We start from the raw sequence: 14,980 nt of genomic DNA, 5'->3' as shown, positions 1-14,980 counted from the left end.
AAAGAGAGGGAAACAACATACAAATGTGTGGATTTATGCATTTCTCCTTGGTCCACATTGCAATAGGTACACACAAGGACATATTTGCCTCTGGAGGGGAGGTGCAGTGATTGAAATGTGGTTGTAACACAAATACACACACTTTCACGCGCACACTGAGGGTCTTTAGCAATGCGAAGCCATCCTCTCTCTCACTGCTAGCTTTAACTTGAGGAAAAATCAGGGTCAAGAAACAGGCCAGAAATCACACATTACTTTGTGTGTGACTGTGTTTCTATAGGCTTGCTGTTCCTCATACTCATACTCGTCACTGTGCCTCTGTGTGCACACCTGAGCGCTATTAGGCAAACAGCAGCTATTTAAAATGACAGTCCCCTGTGTGACTCTGTTAATCAAGAAGTGTTGACTCGTCCTGTGAGAAGATAAGCCAGTGATCCATCATAACTGTCAGTGTGCGCATGGAAGAGAAAGTGAGAGAGAGAGAGAGAAAAGATATACAAGAGGATAAACACAGTCCTGGTGCCACATTGGTTTCTTCAGTGGATTTAAAAAATGTGGTTGGCATTAACTAAGTCTTATGAGACCATCATACACCAATGTTGCAGGCACAGGATGCAGTATATCTACTCTCATGTCAGTTGGACAGGACAGTATCCTAATAGCAGGATAAAATTCTATATCTGAAAATATCAGAGGCTGGTAATAAGAGTGTTACTAGACTTAGCCAAACATGTAATATGTAATTTATTCCTTCCAGTATACTTCAAGTTAAGTTGAAGGGGAACTTGACCGATTTTATACATAAAAAGTCTGTTTACTACTGCAAAAAAGTTGTATAAAGCCTTTTGTGGCTTCAGGGGGAGATGATTAATGTCCTCAAGTGATGTCACTTGAGTTGTGTCGGTTGGCGCTAAAGACTATCAAGTTTAAAAATTAAAACAATCTTGGGGTGTAAAGTTATAAAGAAGGGAGCTTCCTGGAGGCTACATTAGCTGCTGCTAGCATAAAACACCCGAATCTCTGACCCAACTGGTCAAGTTGCATTGTGGGTATATGTAGGTATCAGGTTTTCACAGTGGAAGAATGTGCGGAATAAATACGATGATATCTCTGGTTCTGCTGCATGGATTATGAGTCAAACAATGTTGTACTTTTGCGTAATGCCAAATTAGTGGGAGTGCTCAAGTTTCTTGCCCATGCATTGGCTGTCTCGTCTCCTGCTCTTTTACTCTCTCATTTTCTACTGGTCATGTGGTTGACAAAATCATGTTTATAAATGTCAGTAGCAATCAACAAATTTCCATCCCAAACAACAACATTACCACTGCTGCTCTGAAGTCTCACGTTCAAGCATCTGATTTGTGTCTGTTTTTATGTGAAGTGGCATTACAGAACATGATTCATACTGTTTTTATCTGCTTTTGGTGCCTACTGCCTCAAGCTAAAGCAGCATATTTCTGCTATTAATTAAGCTCCCCCCGAGTTGACATCCTCTTAAGCTGTCTTCAGCTGAGTATTGGAATTTTCAATATGCGTTTTCTTTCCCCAGCTGTGACAGGCAGATTTGCAAGTGAGTGAGCAACCTGCTGACCTGCGCACTGGTTTGGAGAGGAGAAAACACTGTTAAATTAAAAAACACAGTAACACACATGTAGATGCAGGCTCACACACAGATATACACATCCACGTAAACTCACCTCATAGACATTGAACTGGCTCTGCCCTCTGGATAGTTCTCTGTAGCTGGTGCTGAACTCTCCGATAAAGTCATGACTACAGAGAGAAGCGAGCAACAGCAACATTACATTCCACTTAATTATTTAAGATGGCACATACAGACGACAATGTAGTGACAATATTGTCAAATATTGTCAAGACAATATTGGCATTTTGTCTTGTAAAACACTTTTGTCATGTGTGAGTGTTTCCTTCATGTCGCAGAGAAGACAACTTATGTAACCTAAAGTGAGGGCAACGGCGATGAAGTTAGTAGTTAGTGAGTACGAAAGCAAGTCAAACATGAGAACAGAAGACAACAAACACTTTCATGTACACGGACGAAGGTGATGACTAACACTACAGCTCAGTTCAGCCAAACAGCTTGTTAAAATATTGTTAACATTTCTCAGTCCCATTAAAAAAACATCACATCAAAACGTTGCTATGTTCCTTCTATCAGTTTAAGAGTGACACTGAATAGAATGAGTATAAAGAATAGAAAAATAAATCCCTGTTCAACTAAAGTTTGACAAATGTCACTCCTCTTTCTTTCTGTCTGACTGTCAGCAGCCAGAATCCAGACTCATCATTAAGCAGTCAGTCTGTGACGATCCTGCTCCCAGCTTCCATTGTTACTGAAAACATAAACTAGTTTTAATAACATGTGACTTGGATTAGATTAGCCGTACACGGGAAGCTAACATGTGTTGAATGTTAGTGTAATCAAGATAAGACGTAATAAGGAAACGTGTTGCTGTGCATTTATCAGCATTTACAAGAATTGCGGTTCATATAATTTATATCTGTACAACAAGCTGCTATCCTCACAATCTTAAAACCTAACTCAATAACGCTATTGCACACTACATTGCCTTGACAAACAGAACAGGTGTAAAGTGTCTGTCTAGAAATCAATTATTCATCTGACTTGTGTTGTTTTGTTTTCAACTGTAAGTTGCTTCATGTACAGAGACAATGAAGAGTTTCTGAGTTTCTCTGCTGCTGTTATTTGAGTTTTGCAATTTCCGAGAGTGCACACAATAAATATATTTATCATTAAAAACGATCTTGTGCTTTAACATCCATGTGATTAAGTAATAAACATATAACAATAACAAAAAATTATATTCAGAAGAAGCCATTATAAATCATGACAAATGGCTCTTCCCTACAAACCAGCACTTTAGCTGCTTTTAATAATAAATCCCATGGCAATCTGTGTAGATGTCTGTAATATAACTTACCACATCACAACCAAATTGTGTGGCATCGAGGACACCTAAAAAGCAGCCGCCTCATTCAAATTAACGAGGGGGCTGCGTTTTTTAAATGACTGACCGTATTAAAACAGAATTAGTCCAAACATGCATCTAGATCAATGTTGTTGGTACTGGATAGCCAGACTTTGCCCGATCAGTTGAATTAATTCTATCTAAAAAGTATTATGTGATCGTAAAATTACAAAAGTAACAATATAAGCGGGCAAATAAAAGAGAGGAATTACCTGCCATCTCTGTCCCAGTCGTACACCTCCACCTTGATTGTTCTGTTGGGAGAGCCACAAAATAAGGATCAGATAGAAAAAAAACAGATTGGTTTTCTTTTCCTGAATTATGAGTCTGTTGATGTTTCTCGTGATAACGCATTTGATTTTGATTTTTCTTAAAGGAATCGCAATGCTTAGTTGCAAAATATAACATATTTTAAAGGTACCAGATGATGTTGCCAGACCTTTACAATAAAATAAAAAGCTCATTTGAAGTTTTTCTCCAGAGTACAACTAAACTGACTTACAGTAATCATATTCAAAGTGCTAAAAGGCTATCTTCTATAGTGAAATTATAAAATATACATCGATGATGTGTCTAACGCTTCTTTTGTCATTGTTGTCATAGAGCCATCTATACACATCCATTCTGCAGCTTATCTTTATTCCAACACACTGCCTGCCTGTCTGCATTTGCCTCCGGTATTGTGCTCTCCCCTCATCTCCAAATACATCTATTTCTGCATCCCATTATAGCTCACAAGGAAATGGGGAAAAAAACAGAATAGTCTGCAAGAGGTAGATATGCTGCGCTATCACGCTATCTACCAATGTCTTCGACAGAGGGGTCATTTCTTTCTGACAAAAGCAGGAGAGTGATACATAGAGAAGGAGAGGGGTGAGGCAGAAGGATAATAGAACAGAGACCGAATTAAAACAGACAGAGCAAAAGACACTCTGCTGGAGAGAACCGAGGAGGGAGCGAGCAAGGGGAAGAGAAGATGGTGTGAAAAATGTCTTGGTCGATTAAGTTTAGGTGACAGTAGGAAGACTCACATACTATGATTGTAAAAGTTTGAGACCAGACAATAGTATTTCATGAATTTTGTATGATTTTGTATGTCTTCTACACTTTGTAATTGTTTCAGAGGTTAGACAACATTCTAACACAACCTGAGCCAAAACTGCACTTACCCATCCTACTCATCTTTCAATATGAGAAGGAGTGGAAACACAAACCATTATTATGAGCTGCTTATGCCTTAGGGCTGCTTAGAGAGCCAGATGCACATTAGAGGAAAGGAGGCAATAAAGGCAAGGAGTGGGAACAGGCTGGCTGATAGTGATGTGCACTCTGGGGATAAACGTGTCCCATGGTTGGCGTCACACTTTCTCCTTAAGAGAAACCAGCATGTGCATAGCTGTCTGCGTAAAGGTATGTGTGTGTGTATGCATGTGTTTATTGGCATGTGTCTTATTAAGTCAGTGTTATGCCACATCTCAGTGGGAGACGTCCCATCACTCTGAGCTTCGATGATGTGACAGGAAATTGACAATGATTTCACTTGTTAATCTTATGGTCTCACTGCACATGTGTGAATGCATGTGAGAGTGTGTGTGTGTGTGTGTGTGTGTGTGTGTGAGTGAGAGAGAGAGAGAACACAGGGCCATCAAAGCACCTATGAGCAGAAAGACACAGTTCTGTATTGTTTGCTAGCTTGAGCTCCCCCTTATCTCTTCTCCCAGGTTGCAGAGAGACAGAGTCAATGTGGGAGTGTGTATTTGTATGTATCACACACACACACACACACACACACACACACACACACACACACAATGTGTGAGTGTGCGTGTGTGCACTGTATGTGCAGTCCACTGTGAGTTTTTCAAGTCCCCCACTGATAAGGCATAGAGTGAGTCAACTCCCCTAATAAGCTTATTGGACCCAACTTCAGATCAATGCTGTCGTCTACTAACTATGCTAAGTTTGTGCCTTTTTAACTGTGCAGGGGATGGACACAAACACAAGGCTGACATGAGAGAGACACACTTTTACGCATTTATTTGTTTTCTCACTTTGTAAACCCTGTTCCAACCACAAGAAGGGGGGGGGCTTTCAGCGATTTTTAGAAATGTTGGCCATCTGAAAAGTATGAGCATGAAAAGTATGAGCATGTACAGCACCCAATACTTAGTTGGGGCTCCTTTTGCCTGAATTACTGCAGCAATGTGGCGTGGCATGGAGTCGATCAGTCTGTGGCACTGCTCAGGTGTTATGAGAGCCCAGGTTGCTCTGATAGTGGCCTTCAGCTCTTCTGCATTGTTGGGTCTGGCGTATCACATCTTCCTCTTCACAATACCCCATAGATTTTCTATAGGGTTAAGGTCAGGCCAGTTTGCTGGCCAATTAAGAACAGGGATACCATGGTCCTTAAACCAGGTACTGGTAGCTTTGGCACTGTGTGCAGGGGCCAAGTCTTGTTGGAAAATGAAATCTGCATCTCCATAAAGTTGGTCAGCAGCAGGAAGCATGAAGTGCTCTAAAACTTCCTGGTAGACGGCTGCGTTCACCTTGGATCTCAGAAAACACAGTGGACCAACACCAGCAGATGACATGGCACCCCAAACCATCACTGACTGTGGAAACTTTACACTGGACTTCAAGCAATGTGGATTCTGTGCCTCTCCTCTCTTCCTCCAGACTCTGGGACCTTGGTTTCCAAAGGAAATGCAAAATTTACTTTCATCAGAGAACATAACTTTGGACCACTCAGCAGCAGTCCAGTCCTTTTTGTCTTTAGCCCAGACGAGACGCTTCTGACGCTGTGTCTTGTTCAAGAGTGGCTTGACACAAGGAATGTGACAGTTGAAACCCATGTCTTGCATATGTCTGTGCGTGGTGGTTCTTGAAGCACTGACTCCAGCTGAAGTCCACTCTTTGTGAATCTCCCCCACATTTTTGAATGGGTTTTGTTTCACAATCCTCTCCAGAGTGCGGTTATCCCTATTGCTTGCACACTTTTTTCTACCACATCTTTTCCTTCCCTTCGCCTCTCTATTCATGTGCTTGGACAGTTGGCTTGCTCTGTGAACAGCCAGCCTCTTTAGCAATGACCTTTTGTGTCTTGCCCTCCTTGTGCAAGGTGTCAATGGTCGTCTTTTGGACAGCTGTCAAGTCAGCAGTCTTCCCCATGATTGTGTAGCCTACAGAACTAGACTGAGAGACCATTTAAAGGCCTTTGCAGGTTTTTTTAATTGATTAGCTGGTTAGAGTGTGGCACCAGGTGTCTTCAATATTGAACCTTTTCACAATATTCAAATTTTCTGAGATACCGATTTTGGGATTTTCATTTGTCAGTTATAATCATCAAAATTAAAAGGAATGAACACTTCAAATATCAGTCTGTGTGGACTGAATGTATATATTATGTTCAAGTTTCACTTTTTGAATGGAATTACTGAAATAAATAAACTTTTTGATGATATTCTAATTATATGACCAGCACATGTATATGTATTTTAAGAGGCAATATAAAAGTGAAAACTCTTTATTTTTAAGGTCCATATTTTTTGCAGAATCATCTAATAATGTCCAAGATTTTCAAGGAAAGAACCATATTATTTGGTAATAATTAATGGGGACGGAGAAACAAAATAAATAAATAATTTGTACCAAAATATGTAGCTATTTCAAACATGCTGGGATTTTGGTGGGGAAATGACTGACCTGTAAAATGAAGCGTTAACAAAAAAGAACAGTCACAAAGTAGTGTCAACAAACAAACTAAATAAACAAAGACAGCAGAGTTCCTTCTGATACGTGTTAAGAATGGCAAATGGCAAAACGCTGTAAAATTTGCATCCCTTAGAATTAGCAGTGAGACTCCTGTCCATCACTGAATCAATAACAGCCAGTTCTACAGGCAAATCCTACATCCCTGGCCGTCCCAGGATCAGCACAATGGACAGCGGTCGTGGCTCTCTTTCATGCAGATGATCCACCCTAAGCTAGAAGGAAGCAGGAGGACGCTGATCTACTGAACATTTTTATGTTATGTTCATGTTCAATGCAGTAAAATGTATTATTGTAGACACCAGATGTTTCATAGAGCAGAATTATGAATTCCTGCCTCCGGTCAAATACACACTGCTGCCAATTTCTCAAATTAGTTCATCTTAACAGTTTCATCTCTTGATTATTTTTTCCCTGCTTTTTACAGACCTGCAAATCAGCCACACAATCATGTACCACATTCATACTGGTGGCAAAAGAGCAATTACACTGATAGACCTATTAAAGCAAATGTGTTTGGGGGCTTGATGACACTGGTTGCTGTGGTGCCAAAATAAATGCAGAGAAATGTGTGTGAGCGTTGACTTGCCTTAAAATAGATTGCTTTTTGGCTCTTTGTTCATGTTAGTGTCATATGACAAGAGGATTGGAGCAGTCTGCTCCCTCTCTCTGTAAACTAGTGAACTAAATATAAACTATACCACCAGAAAATAATGTTACTTATCTTTCAAGTAATCCCCTGAATGCATCCCTGAAGAAAACAAGGCTGTCGAACAGTTTTGCAAAAGAAAACCAAATAGCAATATTATACATCCACACTTCGTTGTCCAGGATAAATGACAGAATAATATTTGAGTGACACTCGCAGTGACGCAGCACACATTTATTTACTTTTTTATTTAATTAATCTCCCCAGTGCATGGTAACCAACAAAAGACTGCATACGTGAGTGTGTATGTGGACAGTGTCTAAGCTTATTGTTCATATTCCAGTCAACCTGAACAGGCACTATGCAGACAAAGGTAAAAAAAAATGAATGAGTATAAAGGAATCCCTCCTTTAATATTATGGATATTTGGGTTTCTCATTCTGAAAATGTCATTTGTTGCAAGCTTTACTCAGAAAAATATGTCTTTCATGACTTGAAAAGTAGTATTGAAGTTTTATGGAACACAGGTTTCTGTGCCTAATAAACTCTTATATATATTATTGTTGTGTGTGTGTTTTTTCAAATAGAATAGCCTTTGATGAGACACAGTGAGACTCTCTATCAGAGTTACCCGTATTACCTTGCATGACATTTTCAGTATGTTTGATAAAGAAAATAACTCCCTGACGATTCAGAGGGTTGTCTAGGTTGTTGCACTTGTATTCTATTTAGTTTACCATAATATCTGGAACTACAAAAGGAATCAGACTCACCTGTCATAATCACCATTGCAAAGAGCCCGCACAGGGATCTTAAAGGCCTGCCACACTGGGTTTAATGTATTCTTCACCACCTCGGTCTTGTGGCAGATGGTAAACCTGCAGAGAGAAATGAGGAGACAGAGAGAGCGAGTACAGAAAAAGGGAATGGAATTAAAGAGGAGAGAAAAATAGTGAGATTTAAGGAGTACGAAGTTGCACATAAATACATATATTAGAGGGGATAAGAAGGAAAATACAATAGAGAGAGTTTCTGAAAGTAAACGTTTAGGGCTGTGGAAGCTAAGATACTGCCTGACACACGCATGCACAAAAATACACACATAAACACAAACTGCAAAGGGCTAATTTCATTAGTCCCTTGCTTAGCAGGTGGACTTGGTATCTTCTGCCCTCAGAGCACAAGGTCTTATCTGACTTGTCACACACTGTAGGATGGAAAAAAGAGCCCACAGAGTTGGATCGAACACTCTCTCTCTCTCGCGTGCGTGCACACACACACACACACACACACACAAAAAATCTATGTGATATATACCACAACAGTGCACTTGTTCAATGCTTCCTGCTTCCACACACGCACACTCACGCACTGGTGCACACATGTCATGCGCCAACATTTCCAGATGTAATTCACACACTGCTTAAACAGGCAGCATGGCTTCTGATCTGAGGCAAATCAATGAAACCAATTTCCTTTGGCTGCAGGGGAGGATTAAACCAAATAACAAATGAGTAGAAGGAAACGTGGAGGGAGAGGGAAGAGGAGGGGAACTCACGTGCCGTCCTCGTTGCTCCTGTAGAAGACCAGGAAGGGGTCGGACTTGCCGAAGAAATCCTTTTTGTCCAACTTGTTCCCACAGAACTGCATCATCACTGATTCCTAATGACAAAAAGAAAGAGAGAAACTGATTAAAAATGCATATGGATACCTTCTCAATACTTCAAATGGCAATTCAGGAGGAAAATCCTCTTTTGCATACTTGATTTTTTATTTTTTTTTAATCAAATTTTATTTTGGCACGTTTACCTCTGCTAATGATTATCTTCTGGTAAAACCATAGACTGTATATAAGAAGTGGACGTGGTCCACGTGGCGTCACCGGTTGGTTTGTAGACTGCCGTTTTGAAGCCTCGAGTGTGGCCGATAGGGCGCCGCCATGTTGAGTTTTTGCAACCAGCTGTAATGTTACCGGACGTGACCATATTTGGACGAGACGGTGGAGCTAACGGCCGTCTACGGCCGTGGCTAGCTTGCTTAGCTAGGTGCATCTGTAATTCAAGTTAACTGTCATTTTAACAGGTCTGACAATTTTGTCTAGCAAACAAAAGACTTAAAACTAAATGTACTCACCAGAGAAAGTGAACAGCCAACTGCTAATAAGCTTTTTCAACCGCGCTGGTTAAATTTACACAGTGCTGTGGGTACGAGTCACTCTTGCCTGATTGACAGGTCGCCATGGTAACAACTTGTCAATCATAGATAATCCCACCCTGAAGCATACTCTGCTTTATGGTGTATTTTCCTCTAAATGGGGTAATTTACTAAATGAACATCATGTTGTATTGAAGAAGACATGAAACTAGTGATTGAGACCATATAAATCAGCTTAGAAGAAGGGTCATTTTGTCATTATTTCTAATAGAACTAGACTTCTTTTTGCAACCAAAAGAGTCGCCCCCTGCTGGCTGTTTGATAGAATGTAGGTATAATGGACTTCGGCATTGGCTTCGTGTCTCAGACCGGAAGCATCCCGCTTGGGTAAAACCAAAGGAATGGATCTGCTTCACGCAGGTGTGGCTTACACATTGCACATTTCCAGTTAGTGGCAGTCTAACCCTAACCCTGGACATTGACATCATACATAATACATATTAGGGATGTGACGAGAACCGATACTCAGATAGTCAATACCAAAATTCTAATAAAATTGTCAGTACTCCTTATTCACCAAAATACTGCAGGTAACGGGGAGTTAACATGCCTTGACTCGTTGAAAAGAAAAGCATCAAGAGTGGTGTATAGAAGTACTTTGCGTTACCATTATTTTTATTTGAGACAGCTGGCCAACTATAGCCCCTTTTCCACTGTATGGTACCAGCTTGACTCGCCTTGACTCTACTCGCCTTTTTTTGGTTTTCCACTGTGGAAAAGTTGTACCTGTACCTGCTACCAAGTACTTGTTTTTGTATCCCCTCCGTCGAGGTTCCAAGTGAGATGAGGCGATACTAAAATGTCACCTGAAAACACAGCAGACTGCTGATTGGTCAGAGAGAATCGTCACTATTCATTGCATCATCATTGCGCGCCCCAGACAGGGGCCAGCAATAGAAAATTATATATTTTCAAAGGAGCTCGCTAGGACGTCCAGCCGTCCGCTCACAGAGCCCACTGGTCCCACTGTCACAGACTGCTGCAGCAGCAACGGCACAGGAAAACACAGCTATAAGGTTTTCTTATCTGTCTTTACATTCTCAGTAATGTAGAAACCTTTTTTAACTGAGACAGGTGTATGTGGGTCTCTGGTGTTTGTGTCGCATTGCACATTACGTCGCGGCAGTTGTGTGTGGTGTTGCTATGACGACCAGCTACATTGAGCAGTACTATCTCTGGGTACTATCTGCAATGGAAAATGGAGGACGGCGGGCCAAAACCGAGTCGAGTTGAGCTGGTACTGGAAATGGAAGTACGGTATATGTAACATACAACATTTGCAATGACTAAATGCTAAAGGCTACCTACTATTGCTAGCACTCTGAGTAGAGGTGGGTGTGTAGCCTCTGTTGTTTTTTATACAGGTACTGAGCTGGGATTTATTTATTTTTTTGTCTTTGTTTTTTAACATGGTCTCAGATTCGGTATCGAGAATCGTGGAAATCCACTGGTATTGGTATCAACTACTAAATTTCTGGTATTGCGACATTAATATTACATTACATACATTATTTCCCTTTAAACGCAACATTTTTTATTGTAGACAATAAGGATTTCTGGGCTGATGTGTGGTGGAAAAGTTGGTTTCTCTGTCTCTTCTCCAATGGGTTTCTCTGCGAGTGACTTGCTTTTTCTTTTATAATAATGGACCGAATTTAAAAAGCTGTCTTTTATTATTGCTGACTTAAAAGAATGTTTTTTCTTCTATGGAGCCCCAAAAATGACTAAATTTGTGTTGAGGCTGAAAAAAAAAAGGACACGGATGAAAAACAAATAGAGCTAGAAAAACACAAATAGAGTACAAAATCTATTTAAGTTTTAATTGTAGTTGATTGTACTGATTGCAGGTAAAAGCTTTTGTAACAACTGACTGTGGGTAAAAGGAATAATCTATAAAAGCTAAGAAGCTATAAAAAAGGTTTATATTGCTTTTTACACTCTATTTTAATTATTTTACTAACAATATCATTTATTGTTAGTAAAATAAATAATCTTCTTCTTCTTCTTCTTCTTAATGCATTCAGTTATATTTGTGATTCATCTGGTATTATTTTACTGTGTTAGGGCTCTATACTACCCCATTATAGAGGCCATTTTAATTAAGACTAATGTCATAATGTGCACATTGGAATAGTCATCCCCATAACTACAAAACAGACTTTTCAGGAAGTGTACATCAATCCTCACCCTGCAGTTGTTCAGCTCCTCGGCTTTCACAATAATGGTTCCGCATTTCTTCCCTGGAATGCCTCTGTACACACAACACAACATAGCAAAGGGTTAGAGATCACGGTCACATGGATAGGGTCTCTGGCATGACCATGTTGTTTATTCTTCATCCACCCATCCTCCTATCTCTTCTGTTCTTTGCACTGAAGGCCAAATGTCAAGTTGACATTGACAGTGAAATAATCAGAAGACATCTTATTTTTCCTAACTGGAATTCCCATCTTGTTCACATCAGAACACTAGAAGAAAGTCAAGGAATGTGTGTTTGATAACAGTGGGACTACACAGATATGGGTGGTGACCTCCTCACAGCAGGCTGGATTCTGAAAATTCACCTGAAACCAGTCCAGTCCCACACTCACCGTACATGTGCATATGTGTCTATGTATCGTGGCATTGCTTAGTCTGTTTACTCAGTTGATGATCCATGCTGGTGCTGTGGTGTGTTGACCACAGGAAGTCAGAAATTAGCAAGAAAAAAGTCAAAAAACCAACACAATCAGTCTTGTGACATTTTTCAATAATTGCTGTTGATTACACACTGAGGGGTGACGCAGGAGAAGGTTTCTACAGGTGGCCACAAAACATGTCCTTTGTTTTATGATAATGTGTTGAATATCATTACTACCGTATGAGTGAAAGTACAAAAAAAGACTAAATAAATGGCACTGCTTAAAGGATGGATCCAAATCAGGATTATTAGTCATTCACATATGTATTTTCTTTTAACAAAAGTGTAATAATTTAAGGTGTTAAACAGATGGAGCTGTGAGCGGTGAGATAAGGTGCGATTGGATAACATTATTGCCACCGTATTCGGCTCATCAGTAAAGATTAAAAAACCAGGCACATTGTAGCTGCCCACGTTCCAATGTGGCATTTTCATTTAATTTCCTTTTCTGTGGCCTCAGATGGCACTTCTCTGCCGTGTCACATGGACATCAAACTTTCTTATCCATATATGGTTCTAACTGCTGATGAGTTGTTTTTACAATTAGGGCTAAAACAGGGAAGTCTGATTAGTTTTAAGGACCTCAGCTTGGCATCATTTTGGGAAAAGCCAACTCACTCTTAAATGTGAAAGCACATTATCTCGTCAGGCTGACTGGAAATGTCCTATTTTTAGGCACACTGTTTACACTCAGGTTTTATTACTTCACACAGCCTCAAAATATTTCCAAGATACAAAAGCAACACTGTTGAGCATGAGGTGTTCATGTTTGTATGTGTGTGGGATTGTGTATGAGTGGACCTTTCTGTTCTTGGTAAGGTGAGGTGTGCACGAGTTGCACCGAACTGGTGTGTTTCACTATACAAGTGCACCATTGCAGCTGTGGTTAGGGTGGGGATTGGTGATGTGTAAGACCTTTCTCTGAGTAAACACCATGGTTTGAAGGTGAACCCAGTGACATCACAACACCTCCTCCTCCCATACAAACACACACACACACACACACACACACACACACACACACACACACACACACACACACACACACACACACACAAAAACCCTGCTCATTTCTAAAACTACAAATGTTCCTTTTAGTCCGTTAGGAAGACAACAAGGACTGTTTACCTTCTGATATTCATCCTCTCTTCTCTCCTCTTTAATCAGTCCAACTTACACATTTTTGCTGAATAAAAAATTTCAGTTAGTTCCTTTTTTGGGGTGAATAAGATTTATCCTGTTGATTGTGATTATTTGTGTTGTTTATATATTTGGAAGAAAAATGTTCCTGCAAAATATGAGACATTTTCTTTAAACCTACATTCATTTAATTTTGACAGTTATGTGTTATGTTGTCGCAAAAACACTTTAATATACACACTTAGCAGACACATTAGCAACATTAGCATTAATTATATCTCTGTTTTGGTCTCCACCAGCTCCTCAGGGAAATATCTGGCTCTTTTGCTGCTAAAAAATCCAGTATGTTCGCCAGCTTTTCGCAAACTCACACTATCTGGTGTTTGGTGCTGGGTACAGTGGCTTTATCAAAGCCTTTTCACTGAAAACAGCTACTGCTGCTGGAGATGGGGTTAATGAGAGCGGTGACAGTGAACCAACAGTAAAGCTGCGGGACGTAAAACCAAAACAATGAGCTGAAAGACACTAACATGCTCTGTACATGCGAAAGGTTCAGTAGAAATTCCAACTTGTTGATATTGTTCTGCATCATAAAGTATACTGAAATGCTGTTTTTCCCATGCAGTTATACTATGGTTAAAATGTTTATATATTTCAATAAGTCATCACATGCATACAGTGATAGCAATATATCTATAATATAACTCCCATTACAATCCTCAGACCAGAATAAGCAGATAAAGGACGCTATCCATGCGTGGGAGGAAGAGCAGGACTACATGATTTGACATAACTTCTGAGAGGTCTTGCTGACAAAGGGGCCTGTCATCTGATGAGCTCCACTCTGCGAGACCCACCCGGCAGAAATCGACTCAGGCAGTCATTTAGACAGTCCAGAATTGGGGTCGAGGACCTCTGTGTGAATGTAATTCGAGTCTCCCTTTACTCCAGCACAACGAACTGGGGAGGACATGCTTTTGAAATGGCAGAAAATGAAATAGATCCTGGAACTGATGCTTAGCATTGAAGGGCTGAGAGCTTTTTTAAAAAAAAACAGCACATTATAGAGAGAGGAGACTTTTTCTCTTTTCTCTGTTTTACATTCCCTTTTATTTACAGACATCACAGGGAGGTGGAGTCAGAGGATTTGTATGCATTAGCTGTGTAAAATGAGTCAAATATTTCCAGAGGAAGTCTGAGACGGTCAGAAAAAGAAAACAAGAATCATAGAAAACAAGAGCATATTCACCTGCCTAAAACAGCAACCTAATACAGAGATCCGATGTAAGCACTTTATTCTGGCAGAAGGCAGAAAATTGTCTCTTTCAGCTTTTGTATGCCAACGGAGGCTCTTGGTGTATCTGAAACCAGTCTGATAAATTGCATGAACGCATCACTTGAAGGAAAGTTTTGCCTGTTCTGCTATACTGTCATGTGAAATATTTACACAGGCGTGCCCTTGGATTATTAACATCCTCTTGTAAATGATTTTACTATCCAGATGATTGACTGGAAAGT

The 14,980-nt window shown here is 40.1% G+C and overlaps 1 protein-coding gene across 1 annotated transcript in view; it reads right to left on the bottom strand.

The window, feature by feature from the left end:
• Positions 1-14,980, bottom strand: part of LOC119918285 (copine-8-like) — a 96,011-nt gene that overhangs the window by 28,201 nt on the left and 52,830 nt on the right. Inside the window, 5 exon segments of the mRNA XM_038738931.1 lie at positions 1,698-1,773; positions 3,224-3,265; positions 8,202-8,306; positions 8,987-9,090; positions 11,830-11,893. Coding sequence (XP_038594859.1) covers positions 1,698-1,773; positions 3,224-3,265; positions 8,202-8,306; positions 8,987-9,090; positions 11,830-11,893 — 391 coding nt within the window.

The sequence above is a fragment of the Micropterus salmoides genome, unplaced genomic scaffold (genome assembly GCF_014851395.1).
Source record: "Micropterus salmoides isolate LMB-PRFRI ecotype aquatic unplaced genomic scaffold, ASM1485139v1 Ms_hic_scaffold_23, whole genome shotgun sequence".
Taxonomy (NCBI): Eukaryota; Metazoa; Chordata; class Actinopteri; order Centrarchiformes; family Centrarchidae; genus Micropterus; species Micropterus salmoides.
The sequence above is the reverse complement of the archived record's forward strand: the minus strand, read 5'-3'. Positions and strand labels throughout refer to the sequence as shown.